The sequence below is a fragment of the Saccopteryx bilineata genome, chromosome 8 (assembly GCF_036850765.1).
Source record: "Saccopteryx bilineata isolate mSacBil1 chromosome 8, mSacBil1_pri_phased_curated, whole genome shotgun sequence".
Lineage (NCBI taxonomy): Eukaryota > Metazoa > Chordata > Mammalia > Chiroptera > Emballonuridae > Saccopteryx > Saccopteryx bilineata.
In genome coordinates this window covers 1,773,738-1,788,131 of record NC_089497.1, presented here as the reverse complement: position 1 = coordinate 1,788,131, position 14,394 = coordinate 1,773,738, and the positions used below count along the sequence as shown (strand labels likewise).

The 14,394-nt window shown below is 45.3% G+C and overlaps 1 protein-coding gene across 7 annotated transcripts in view; it reads right to left on the bottom strand.

Annotated features, from left to right (window-relative positions):
• Positions 1-14,394, bottom strand: part of U2SURP (U2 snRNP associated SURP domain containing) — a 51,030-nt gene that overhangs the window by 19,178 nt on the left and 17,458 nt on the right. For 4 of the 7 annotated variants that reach the window (XM_066240693.1, XM_066240696.1, XM_066240695.1 and 1 more), the window contains exons 5-15: positions 13,332-13,446; positions 12,759-12,892; positions 9,701-9,768; positions 9,119-9,213; positions 9,010-9,045; positions 8,841-8,923; positions 6,976-7,141; positions 6,037-6,248; positions 5,083-5,126; positions 1,875-1,979; positions 468-534 (exon numbers count right to left, since the gene is read on the bottom strand). In XM_066240693.1, the coding sequence (XP_066096790.1) occupies positions 468-534; positions 1,875-1,979; positions 5,083-5,126; positions 6,037-6,248; positions 6,976-7,141; positions 8,841-8,923; positions 9,010-9,045; positions 9,119-9,213; positions 9,701-9,768; positions 12,759-12,892; positions 13,332-13,446 (1,125 nt within the window). Of the gene's footprint in view, positions 1-467; positions 535-1,874; positions 1,980-5,082; positions 5,127-6,036; positions 6,249-6,975; positions 7,142-8,840; positions 8,924-9,009; positions 9,046-9,118; positions 9,214-9,700; positions 9,769-12,758; positions 12,893-13,331; positions 13,447-14,394 lie in introns of those variants that run through there. The other 3 variants (XM_066240694.1, XM_066240698.1, XM_066240699.1) reach the window with 2 other exon arrangements.

The window sequence follows — 14,394 nt, the reverse complement described above, 5'->3', positions numbered from 1 at the left end:
CGACAGTGCAGCCGGGAGGGACAGCAGAAGGGACAGTGAGGGTCGTGCCGACAGTGCGGCCGGGAGGGACAGCGAGGGTCGTGCCGACAGTGCGGCCGGGAGGGACAGCAGAAGGGACAGTGAGGGTCGTGCCGACAGTGCGGCCAGGAGGGACAGTGAGGGACAGTGAGGGTCGTGCCGACAGTGCGGCTGGGAGGGACAGCAGAAGGGACAGTAAGGGTCGTGCCGACAGTGCGGCCGGGAGGGACAGCAGAAGGGACAGTGAGGGTTGTGCCGACAGTGCAGCCAGGAGGGACAGAAGGGACAGTGAGGGTTGTGCCGACAGTGCGGCCAGGAGGGACAGCAGGAGGGACAGTGAGGGTCGTGCCGACAGTGCGGCCGGGAGGGACAGCAGGAGGGACAGTGAGGGTCGTGCCGACAGTGCGGCCGGGAGGGACAGCAGAAGGGACAGTGAGGGCGGGACTTGCCTGCAGGATGGAGTACAGCTTCCACCTGTAGTACACGTGGGCCGGCGTCTGGTTTTCAAACAGGAACCTGCGAGCAAACAAAGGACACATCACGCTTTCTGGTGAAGAACCATCCTGAGTACACGACCGAGAAACACCACTTGCCTCTTTAGTTCTAAACGGAACCAAATGTGAAGGCCAAGCGGAAGCCTCCCCGTGTCCCGCGTGCCCCAGCTGTCCCCTCGCCTGCCCGGGACCCCTGGGCCCTGACGTGAACACTGCAGCACAGGGGCCTCACTGACACCCACGTGTCAGGTGCTGTGTCTGACAAGGAAGAGATTTTCCCAAGATACCACTTCAAACACTGTATTTAAACTACTTAGAATACTAAGTGAGTACCTCAGGCATCATACTTATTCAGAAGAATAAGAAATTTTCTAGGAGTCTCACTTGTTCTAAATCGCATTTATGAAAGACTCTCACTGAAAAGCACAGGAAATGGATTTCCCACTAAAGAATGCTCAAAGCAATGCTATCACTCAACTCAATCCAGCTCAGAAGAACTGACCAAGGACCATTCTAGCCCCGTTCCTAAAGCTGCCTTCTCCTCCCACTGCAAAGATAACCTGATACTTTCAGAATTTTATTCTTGGAAATACCTTTCATTCTAAAAATGAAGCAGAGTATTTTTAAAATTCACACTTGGTGACAAATGAAATGTGGTACGCACATGCAATGAAATATTTTTCAGACTTAAAAGTAACAGATTGTTGACAAATGACAAATGCCAAACCACAGACGCCCCTTGATGACACGGTGCTAAGTGAAATAAAGCAGTCATGGAAGTACCATCACTGCATGATTCCAGTTACAGGAAGCACCCGCAGTAATCTCCGTCAGAGACAGAGCTGAATGGGGCTGCCGGGGCCTGGGGACCAAGGGGCCCGGGAACGGGGGGTCGCTAAGTTGTGGGAGACTGCAAGTGGCAAGGCCCGGGAACGGGGGGCCCGGGAACGGGGGGTCGCTAAGTTGTGGGAGACTGCAAGTGGCGGGGCCCGGGAACGGGGGGGGGGCCCGGGAACGGGGTGGTCGCTAAGTTGTGGGAGACTGCAAGTGGCAAGGCCCGGGAACGGGGGGCCCGGGAATGGGGGGTCACTAAGTTGTAGGAGACTGCAAGTGGCAAGGCCCGGGAATGGGGGGCCCGGGAACAGGGGGTCGCTAAGTTGTGGGAGACTGCAAGTGACAAGGCCCCAGCACTAAGTGGTACAGTTTCAGCCATGGAAGACGAGGGAAGTCCTGGAGGTGGACAACTGTGAGGCCACACAACAACCTGAGTGCCCTCGATGCCAGTGAACCGGTCATATAGAAGTGGTAAAAACGGTCAATTTTATGTCATGTGTATTTTAGCACAATCAAAAACATGCAGACCTGAACATGGGATTGTTGATCTCTCTGTTCATGATCATAGCTTCAAACATGGGCCCTTCACGTACAACAAACTCTATCATTCGATGTATCAGGGCGAGCAAATTCCTACAACAACAACACAGTTAAAGAAAATGGATTCAGACCTACCACTAACACAACTACACTCGACCTAAGTTACTACATTGTGCAGAAATAATTACTCTGATGACTAATACAGAATTTTATACCAAACACGTAACCTGGAGCACGTTAATGCCTTGCGCATTAGGAGGGCGGGGACAGGGGGAATGGGCAGTGAGGGGGGGGAGGGGAAAGGAGGGGGAAATCACAACACGGCTTCACAGTAATAAAGGCTTAATTCTCTAAATGCCACTTAACTGCATTTTCCAAATGCAATAATTAACTTATGAATCACAACTAATTAGAAAGCTGCAAATACATAATATCAGTAACTTAGAGCTTATTACATGTTATCATACCCATCTAAAAACTTACACACTACCTCAGTTTTAAAAGAAAATATCCCTAAGCCAAGCACTTCTGTGGTGGTACTGAAATATTATACACATGACTACCGTATATAAAAATGCACAACAATGAACAGACTTAAGGCCTGATTGGTAAAAACTCCCCCGGCTCCTGTGCTGTTCCGGCACACGCAGGGCAGACGGGAGTTTTTACCGACTGACCTCTGACGAGGCAACATCCCTTTGGGCCACACTTCCAGCGAGAGCACTGTTCACAGCGTGTCTGATTCTGCCCGGTGCTACAGATCAACGAAGCAATTATACTGCCAAAGCCCTCCACGAATGGAGCCCCCTTCTGAAAATATCCCAGAATAAGGGACATGGTGGGATGCCGTTCACATCCCTCATAACAATCACTTTCCAGCAGTTCAGCCGAAAATAAACATGTAACTTTTTAATACTTTTTTTATTTTACGGGGCTGGGCTCATAGCAACTATTTTTAACTTCTGAAACTGGGTCCTAAAATCACAGCTTACTGGACTCCAAACAGAATTTTAGGCATTGACCCTGATGTCAGGCAAAATGCTCAACTTATTCCATGCTGCTGCTGCCTTCTCATCTCACCAGTCCCCAGCAGAGCTGGCAAGTAGAGACTGTGAAAAGCAAAAGGATGTTGGCTCGTGGTACAGGCACACACTCAACTGCACCTCTAGCATTCCCAGCTCAAACCAAGTTTATAAAACTGCTACAATATAAATAAGTATATAGTTACAGAATCAGACAGACATTTTTGGCTCTAGAATGCCTGCTTCAGAGTACATGAACAGCAGAAATAACTTATGCTGATTATAGTTATTTTCTCACATTTTTCAAACAAAGCTACTTAAGTGGACACTAAAATTTCTACATAGTAAAAAAAAATGAAATTTTCTTGGCCTCCTAAAAGGGGTCCTAAAAGAGGTCAAGAAAATTATAGGAAGGTTTAAATCTTTACAAATGGAAAACTACATTTTTTAAAACTACTGACTCAACTTCGCACTGTTAAACCAAAAACCAAAACCAAAAAGCATTACTTAATTTTAAATCTAAAAATTATTTTTCTTTCAGAGTAGTAATTTCTCTGCAAATTTGCAGTTCTTGATTTCCAAATATTAATGTTTTTAGGTCCGTAGTTAATGACATTATTTTGAATGAAGGGATGGACACAGTGTGAGGTTACGATTCAGTTCCAAAACTCACACTGGTATGTGTCAAAGAACAGTGAAAGGAAATTTCATGTATCATAAAAAGTAACATCAATTTCTAGGTGGGTAAATACTATAAATTCGGAAACTGGTAGGGATTAAGTCAAAAGCAACTTGACTTAGGCATGAAGGGTACAGAAAAAACAGTTTAGCAAGTTTAAAACAAAGGAGTCATTCTCATGGCAAGTCAAGGTTTTTTAAGCAAAATGTACTCAAAATTTTATTTAGATAGAAGCTGAGCCACTACTAGTTGATATATGCTTTTTCAAAGCTAGAAATAGTTCCCTGAGAAGGATTTATCAGTGGAAAAAAAACCCACTCTAGTTTTAAACAGGCTTGTAACTGATAAAATCTATTTTTTTTTTTACAAAATTTTAAGTTCAAAAGAAGTTTTAAAATGTTGCATATGATTATTTAAAATCAGAATCTGACAATTAGTAGTTGCTAACTTGAGTTCAACATGATTAAATAATTGTAAGCACACTCTTTTTCCTAAAGCATTGTGTGTCTATTTTTAAAAGGGTGACTTTTCTACCAGAAGAAACAGTGTAATACAAAAAGGTGATATATTTTAAGTGTGCTATTACATTTTAAAATGGTAATTATCTTACTCTGGGCAACAACAACAAAAAATAAAAAACCAAAAATATTTTTCTCAGTTATAATAAAACCACATCATTTATTGGAGTCGATCGTACCAATGTCTGGTCAAAAACTGTATACTTTCCCAATCCATCCCATGATGCTTTCCTGGTCCCGCTGCCGCAGACAGCTCAGCTGGTGCTGCTCACCAAGGCCAATGTCAAAGAGAATTTGGTATTCTTTTGTGTTCATTTATTATTCAACCAGTGTTGTGTTCCTGTGTTTGGGAAAAGGCTTAGCTTGACTGAGCAAGAGCACACCTACGGCATGAATTCCTCGACTTCAACATTATGTTGAAAAAAAAAAAAGAAGGAAAATAAAAAAATTCCAAACACCTTTGTTATTGTTTTTTAAAGCTTCTAATATGTTCAATGTTCATGAAAATAATAGAAATTCCATCTCAAATTAAAAAAAAAAAAAGCAAAGCTATGCCTTCAATCAAGAAACTCAAACTAAGGTGGCACATTAAACATAAACAATTCAGAAACAAAGAAAAAAACTGGGTCAAGGTATAATGTTATCTAAAATTTAAGATATATTCAAAACACTTCCTTTCCCATCACAATAATCTAATATGATTAGACTAATAGCACCAAATTAAATCTATTAAACACATTCTAACTAGTAAAGCTATAAAATTCCCTACAACAGTAACAATAAAAACAAAACCAATGATAACATAAAATTGCACAGTATATACTGAAGTTAGTTAAATTTCACATATCCCCCAAAAAAGTCCTGGGAAGGAACCATTGCTCAGTCAAGATATCACCTTTCCCTCAACACCACGTTTTTTTAATTCAGAGGGGATATTGTCTATACTTAGATCAGTAATAATAAAGAAAAACATGTACCTTTCTGTTGGGATAACCACTTTGACTATGGCTTGCGACAGAGTCTGTATATGAAGTCACATCAGATAATAAACATAGAATATGTGAGTATTGTTAACAAGTAACAAGCAAAAATATACATATGCATTGAAAATACTACACATCTAATCACAAGTTTTGCAGGCAATCACTGCTTTTGAAGTAATCATACACTAAGCAATTACATAAAAGCAAAACGGATGTGTCCAGTGAACAGTAGACGTTCACCCAATGCAGACTCAGACCACTCCCGCCAGAGTGCACCTCAGCGCACTGGAACAGGGGCCACACCGACAATTATCAGATCAAGATTTTAATTTGTGCAATAATTAACTGTTTGCTTCTGACCATAATACAGTTCGCTACTTTGTTCCCAAGCCTTTAAAACCAGCCCTGTCATTTTAAGTGTAATTAATTCATAATTCAACCAACAAATTCTTGTAACTTGAAATTAAGTTGGTTTTATGTTTAATTTTAATAAAAAGAAAATACTCACCCTTTGCTCTTACTAGAGTAGTCAAATGTTTTTAGAAAAACCACATATGCCCTCAAATAGTCAAATATCTCAGATCTTGAGAACTAAATTATTAGCTAGCTGCTATCCAAACAGTTTAACTATTTAGGAGGTCTTTCTAACTGAAAAGTCATCTAGCTAAATACAAAGTATCAGTTTCCCAGATTATTAGATACTGTACTTAAGCAAAGCAGGATACACCAGTGGACCAATGGGGGCGGGGGAGGGACTTAATAATAAGTGGTCAACAAGGAGCAGGAGCCACAATCAAACAGGGTTTCCATTGGCTAAGGCAGGGAACACATCTATTTCAGAGTTGCCAAACAGAATTACACATTTTCTATAAAATTGTTGAAAAGAAATACTACCACAGATTTAGTATTTACAAATATATGCGGCCCTATGTACACTTTTAAAATTACCTTCTCAAAATCCTCCTTGTTTTTAGGTGGCGGCAACATAGGGGCATTGGGGTTCTTCAAGCGCTCCCTGGGCTGCGCGTTGAAGGGCAGTCCTGACGGGGGCGGGGGCAGCGTGTGCTCCATCATGGAGGGCGGGATGTAGATGGGGTGTGGGGGGATAGGCACCGCTTTGCCCCAGCCCAACTTCATTTCAAATGACATTATCATCTTTCCTACGAGAGACAGCCGGAAAGAAAGGTCACCTGGGCAGTAACAACTTGCAACAGGGAAGGTTTCTGGGATCTAAATTCATTTTTGTTTTGTTTTTTTACAGAGACAGAGAGAGTCAGAGAGAGGGACAGACAGGGACAGAGAGACAGGAAGGGAGAGAGATGAGAAGCATCAATCCTCAGTTTTTCATTGCGACACCTTAGTTGTTCATTGATTGCTTTCTCATATGTGCCCAGACCACGGGCTCAGCAGACCGAGTAACTTCTTGCTTGAGCCAGCGACCTTGGGTCCAAGCTGGTGAGCTTTGCTCAAACCAGATGAGCCTGCGCTCAAGCTGGCAACCTCGGGGTCTCGAACCTGGGTCCTCTGTGTCCCAGTCCAACGCTCTATCCACTGCGCCACTGCCCGGTCAGGCTGAATTTGTTATTAACCTCTCCAATTCTGGTCCATTTCTTTATCTCTAAAGCTTTTATAAATACACCTGGCTTAGCATGGTGCAGTGGAGGAAGCGTCGACCTGGAATGCTGAGGTCACCAGTTCGAAACCCTGGGTCGGTCAAGACTATGAGCTGATGTTTCCCATCCCTCCCCTCCTATCTCTAAAAAAAATCAATAAATAAAGTCTTAAAAAAATTCCTTTAAAGTTTTTACAAATACTTTCCAGAACCAAAGAAACAAAAAACCACCAACCACCTCTGAACTCTGCAATGGACAATACAAACTCTCTTACCATTTAAATTCTTCAAAGCTCTTTCGGCATCTCTTCTGTTCATGAAGGCCACGAAGCCACAGTTTCTCTCTCGCGCCCGCTCCTCGTCCGTCCGGGGCCACATGATCTTCACGCTGGCCAGCGGGCCGAACCTCCCGAACTCCTGGCAGAGCATTTCCTCGTTCATCTAGGAAAAGGTGTAAGAGGTTTTTGTATGCCAAAAAAAGGGGGAAGAAAGCATCCTGTGTCACAGTAAACAAACTAGCTTTTGCAAAATGAAGAGAGAGAGATCAGTGCTACGTCTGCCCATTCAAGCACTAAACCTCCAGGGCCTGGCCGTGCAGCTCAGCTGGTTAGAGCGTCGTCCCAACACGCCAAGGTCACAGGTTCCACCCCCAGGCAGGGCACGTGTACGAATTCACCAGTGAACGCATGAGTAAGTGGAACAGCAAACCAATGTTTCACTGTTTCTCTCTCTCTTAAATCAAACAAATAAGAGAGTGCTACCAGCACTATATTCCACAACAGAACTCGCCCTCGTGTGGCATTCCACACTTTTACACCAGAAACAACTGCTTCACACCAACCAGGGGGCAGGGTGAAGAGGCTGGAGGCTGGAGGAGCACAAGCACACCTCCCCTGGCCTCTCTGCCCTCTGAGACCCCGCCCCTAAGGCCAGTCTCTACAGGCACTCGGCAGTGCTGTCCAGGCAGCAGTGACCGCCACATCTGAGTTCGGAGGGAGTACTTGTTGGCGATGAAAGCTTAGGAAGGATCTGATCACCCTTCCTTTCCCAGCACCCAGCTACAGGTGCAATCAAGAATGGGGGAAATGGGCCCTGGCCGGTTGGCTCAGTGGTAGAGCGTCGGCCTGGCGTGCGGGGGACCCGGGTTCGATTCCCGGCCAAGGCACATAGGAGAAGCGCCCATTTGCTTCTCCACCACCCCCCCTCCTTCCTCTCTGTCTCTCTTCCCCTCCCGCAGCCAAGGCTCCATTGGAGCAAAGATGGCCCGGACTCTGGGGATGGCTCCTTGGCCTCTGCCCCAGGCACTAGAGTGGCTCTGGTCGCAGCAGAGCGACACCCCGGAGGGGCAGAGCATCGCCCCCTGGTGGGCGTGCCAAGTGGATCCCAGTCGGGCGTATGCGGGAGCCTGTCTGTCTTTCCCCATTTCCAGCTTCAGAAAAGAAAAAAAAAAAAAAAAAAAAGAATGGGGGAAACGGTGAACACGCAATGAGGTCCAAAACAGATCTAATTTTTAGAGAGTACACTGTATAACAACAACCACTACATTCCACATAAAACAACACTGATGTGGGGCAAACAAATACTCCTTTGCTGTTAAGAGGAGAAAGGAAACCCGTAAGGAACCACACTGTGGCACCAGGAGGGAGTCTCAGAAGTGTGTCGTCCACTACTGGCCATGCCCACGTGACCAATAACAAAGTTAGCAGCTAGTGGACCACTGCAAATTCAAAATGCGCACAGTGCAGCTACAGAAAGAGGGGACAAGGCCCTGAGGATGGCTCCCAGGAGCCTCCACCTAAGGTGCTAAAAATAGCTTGGTTGTAAGCATCAGCCCCAGATCGGCAGAGCATTGGCCACAGATGGGAGTTGCTGGGTGTTGCCAGGTCGGGGTGCATGTGAGAATCTATCTCCCCTCCTCTCACTTAAATAAAAAAATTTTAAAAAGGAAAAAAAAAAAAGAAAGAAGGGACAAGCCCTTAAGAAGTTTATCAAGACAATTCAGCCCACAGAAACGCTCTAGTTCCATCCCATTTACTGACTTCAGATTCCTGACTTAATTTTTCTGCTGACTGACGGGGCGGTTTTCTCCCTAAGCACAGCAGTCTACAGGCAGCCCTCCGTCCCACTGTCCCGTCATCACCTGTGGGTTAATGTTTCCCAGGTACAAGTTTGTGGTGCTTGGATCTCCCACGTCATGCGACCCGGGTGCATAATCATCCAGAACTAAAAAAAGAGAGAGAAATTATAACCTGGATAATACAAAATCAACACAATTTCTATTCATTAAAGAAGCAAAAACACGGTATTACCACCAGATGATCTATTTCTTCTGGAAGGCGCGTCCACTGAAAAGAAGGAGAGAGCGGTCAGTGCTCGGCCCAGGCGCCCACGTGGGGGAGCGAGAACACGGGCACTTACTGGAGCGCCGCTGCCCGTCCGAGTCAGACTGCGGGGGCTCGAAGCGACTCAGCCTGCCCTTCGTCTTGTGTCTCTCGTCGCGCTCCTCTTGAATTCTGTTGGAAACATTACAGTCACTAATAATGAGCCCAAATGTGTTTGCTCACCCTTAATGAAAATAAAACTTAAACAGGCATCACCTTCAAATAAGATGACCATCCTCAGCTATAAGAAGCACGAGAGCATTTCCGGTGCCTTGTGCAATCAATGAGAGGCAAGGCCCACGTGGAGGGTGAGGGAGAAATTCAACATGAAAACTGAGACTCTGTTCCTCCCCGCTAAGCCTGACCATTCCTCAGCTGACACTGCAGTGACTACACTGTTTCCACTGCAAACAGGACTCCGGCCATTAGTCAACTAAACTGCACCGCGTAAGGCCAGCAGCCTCCATGCTGGCTGGGACGCTGACATGCTTCCGAGCACACAGCACAGAGAGCGCCACCGTGTCCAGAAATCGTCACGGGAGGCCAGTGTGCTCGCTCTCCACACCCGCGTGTGTCAGGGCCACACACTGAGAGCCGTTCTCAGTGCCAGGGAACTTACTGTTTCAATTCTTCTTTGAAGAGCTCCAAATTGCTTTTTTTCTTCTCTTTCTCCCCTTTCTTCAGTGGCTATAAAGAATATGACAAGTTATACTTCAAACAAAAGAAGATTAAGCAAAACTAAGGGTTCAATAATCATTTAAAATTTTTATTTTAGTGTCAATTACATTCTAATGATTTAAATTAAAAAGAATGAATGCTTCTGTTATCAGTTTCCCTTCCTATTCTCTCAAATTAAGAATTAAACAATTTTTAAAACAACTAAACAAAATGACAACCAGCAGTTGTAAAGGAGCTACTAACATTAGCCCCCAAAGCCTGCACGACTGAGCCCTGAACACTGTTGGAGAGAACAAGGGACAAAAATTAATGAACATAAAGTCACTGAACCACCACGTAAATAACAGAACGAACAGCTACCAAGAGCATGCACTTTTCAAACAGCCACCTTGAGAAGACGAGCCACTGAACAATCGGTAGGTAGCTCCTTTGGAACTTGTACAAAATTACTTCCAAAACTGCTTTTGGAAGGACCTTTTGAAAGTGCCAAAATTACTTAAAAGAGGGGACAGTCTTTTTAACAAGTTCCAGGACAACTGGACCTCCTCGTGGAAAAGGATGAAGCTGGAACCCTAGTTTGCAGCTACAGGAGTGGGCCAAGTCCTTTTACAGTGGTCATACAAATAAACACTGGTAAACAGTAACACAGAAATAAACTCGGTTTTGCACACTCACAACTGTCAACCTAGTTTTGCCCACCCTGTATAAAAAAACTTCATTCAAATGGTTCATATACCTAAACAAAGAAGCTAAAACTATAAATTCTTAGAGAAAAGCACAGGAGTGAATCCTCATGACCTTGAATTAGGCAACAATTTCTTAAATATGATGCCAAAAGTACAGGTGACAAAAGAAAAGAATTTATAAACTGAACATCAAACTTTTGTGCTTCAAAGGACACTAGTGAAAAAAGGGCAAAGATAACCCCACAGAACAGGAGAACACCTCTCTGCAAGCCACACAGCTGATAAAAAAAACTTGACTCCAGAAGGCGTAAAATCTTTTTTTTTTTTTACAGAGACAGAGAGAGGGATAGACAGGGACAGACAGACAGGAACAGAGAGAGATGAGAAGCATCAATTCTTTGTTGCGACACCTTAGTTGTTCAGTAGTTCAGATTGCTTTCTCATATGTGCCTTGACCGAGGGCCTTCAGCAGACTGAGTAACCCCTTACTCGAGCCAGCAACTTTGGGTCCAAGCTGGTGAGCTTTGCTCAAACCAGATGAGCCCGTGCTCAAGCCGATGACCTCAAGGTCTCAAACCTGGGTCCTCTGCATCCAGGTCTGACACTCTATCCACTGCACCACCGCCTGGTCAGGCTACATGCAAGTGTTTACAGCAGCATTATTCTATTATAATGGACAGAGTGCAAACAGCCCAAACGTCCATGCAGTGTGGTAAATGGACAGACATGCACACACATCACACAGACGAGCGAACCCCAGACAGAAACGAGGACAGACACAGGGCACCAGACGGAGGAGCCCTGAGACAGGACGCTGAGGAGCCGGACACAAATGTCCATGCAGTGTGGTAAATGGACAGACATGCACACACATCACACAGATGAGCCAACCCCAGACAGAAATGAGGACAGACACAGGGCACCAGACGGAGGAGCCCTGAGACAGGACGCTGAGGAGCCGGACACAAACGTCCATGCAGTGTGGTAAATGGACAGACATGCACACACATCACACAGATGAGCCAACCCCAGACAGAAATGAGGACAGACACAGGGCACCAGACGGAGGAGCCCTGAGACAGGACGCTGAGGAGCCGGACACAAATGTCCATGCAGTGTGGTAAATGGACAGACATGCACACACATCACACAGATGAGCCAACCCCAGACAGAAACGAGGACAGACACAGGGCACCAGACGGAGGAGCCCTGAGACAGGACGCTGAGGAGCCGGACACAAACGTCCATGCAGTGTGGTAAATGGACAGACATGCACACACATCACACAGACGAGCCAACCCCAGACAGAAATGAGGACAGACACAGGGCACCAGACGGAGGAGCCCTGAGACAGGACGCTGAGGAGCCGGACACAAACGTCCATGCAGTGTGGTAAATGGACAGACATGCACACACATCACACAGATGAGCCAACCCCAGACAGAAATGAGGACAGACACAGGGCACCAGACGGAGGAGCCCTGAGACAGGACGCTGAGGAGACAGGACGCTGAGGAGCCGGACACAAAAGGCACATGCTGCACGATCCCATCTGCACAAAACACCCAGTCGCCCAATCCAGAGAGACATAGAGTAGGCTAGTGGTTGCCAGGGGCTGGCTATGACTAAACACAGGTGTGAGATTTCTTTCTGGAATAATAAAAAATGTTCTGAAATTGGACATCCGCGATAGCTGCACAACTGTCAAGGTACTAAAAAAAATCCCCTATTTTATATGGATGGATTTTATGGCATGTGAATTGCATCTCAATGAAGCTGCTACTATTTTTCAAAATTGCTTTCAGGACTACTTCAAGTCACATGAGAGAAATCAGCCATTATCCAATGTCGCCCTATCTCTTCACCAAACCTGAATCTATCTACCTTTCCACATAAAAACGTCACCCTCAGAAAATAAAAGTTTCTTAGTAATTCTCAAAGGGTCACCAGTTCTGACAATAATTCCAAATCAATTCCAACACACTGCAGGTGCTGGGGCACACCGCTGGAGCCCGTCGGTCCCAGGTACCGACACGGCATGCACGTGCACCTCAGACTTAACCAGCTCGGGTCAGCATCGCCTCAGAACACAGCCACCGCTTGGGAGCCCGAGACGCTCTCTGCAGAAGAACCCCCCAACAATCTGCACGGCCCACTGACTCACTCTCGTCTAAGATTAGGCATCAAAACCCAACCTCTGCTCCCAAAACAGTGACAAAGGATGGAAGTCCTGCTTCCAGCGGAGGACGGACAGCACCAGGCAGGGCCCCCCGCATGGCACGGCCCAGGGCCACTTCTCTGCACGGGACTTACCGGCTTTTTGGTCTCTATCACAAGAAGAGACGGCGGTCTCTCATTGGATGACTGACTGGGAGGGTTTTTCTGATCAGCAAATCTTGACGATGGCTTATAGATTTTGCCTCGTTTTTCATCTGTTTCATGTTCTTCTGAAATTTAAAATGTTAAATTTCAATACTACTTTTATATTACTTAGGTTTTATTTACTTGCTATTTTTATTCAGAAATAAAAATTAATAAATGCTTTTACTACTAAAAGATCGATCACTATTGACCAAAAATGAAGTTAAATTCAAATATCACTAAATTACTCTCAAAAAATACTAATTTAGTAGTTTTATAGTAAAATTATAAGAAACATTAAAATTTTCTGAAAGCGTTCTGCTGTCTTAAAACTTGAAAGAGGACATATTTCTAAACCTCCTCTGGATCCAGGGTCTCCCTGATCAGCACCTGGCCGCTTGCCTGGCTGACCACTGCCCCCACTAGAGGGCGCTGACAGACAGGAGCCGCTGTCCCACAGCAGCCAGGCTCCCGCCCTGCGGCCCTGCGCCCGGCTCCATCCACTCAAGGCTGCAGCGCCCCTACCTTTGGCAGCGTTCACAACACCCCCGCGCACAAACGTCTTCACTTTGTTGCCATCGCTTCCTTCAAATGCAGCAAGAAATTCCTCGTAGATCTCAGCAGCGGCCTTCTCATCCTCCTAAACACAGAGGAGTGTGTGAGCATCGCTGCACATGAAGACCACCGCACACAGATGTGAGCTAATCACAGAAGGATGGTAACGGGGCCCTCCCTTCACCAGGAAAGCAGGTTAAGCAGTCCTAATAGGCCGTATCTAATCCTTAATAAACACTATTATTAACACTGAAACTAAGAGAGGTTTTTTGAGTAAAATTTACTTAGAAACAATTCAAGGATCAAACTATATGACAACTGACTACATAATAGATGTTATTCTATTAATGTTTGCATTGTTCTCAAGGTACAATGATTTACCTCAATAAATACAAAAGCTTCCTTTACGAACCACTGGACATAAACACTGGAAACGGAACTAGCGTTGAACTAGCGTTGGGCCCTGGCCTGGTGACTGTGGGTAAAGCCTCTCCCGGCACGGAGGGGTGCAGGTCTGACCCCAGTCAGGGCACCTGTGGGAGCAGCCAGTGTGTGCCCAGCTAAATGGAGCAGTGACATCAGACAAGGCACTGATGCTTCTCTCTCTCAAATCAATGGAAATTTCTTTTAAAAAAGAAAGAAAGAAATTGAACCAGAATTATCTCTGAACAGCGGGCATGAAACAAACAGCTCAGAACCGTGACAAGTTCCATTATAACTATGCCAAATGTTCTCAAAATGTGTAAGAAAGGCCAATGGAACAGGATAGAAAGTAAATCCAAGAGCAGGTGAAAATTTAGTGTTCAGTAAAAGTGGCGTCTCACATCAGTGAGGAGCAGATGGATTTTTCAATGAGTGATGGTGGGGAACACCTTCACAGCTATTTAAAAAAGATTAAATGAACCAATCCTTCACATTTTGACACAAATACAAGTTACAAATATATCAGATTTAATTTAAAAAAAATAAAACCGGCCCTGGCCGGTTGGCTCAGTGGTAGAGCGTCGGCCTGGCGTGCAGGAGTCCCGAGTTC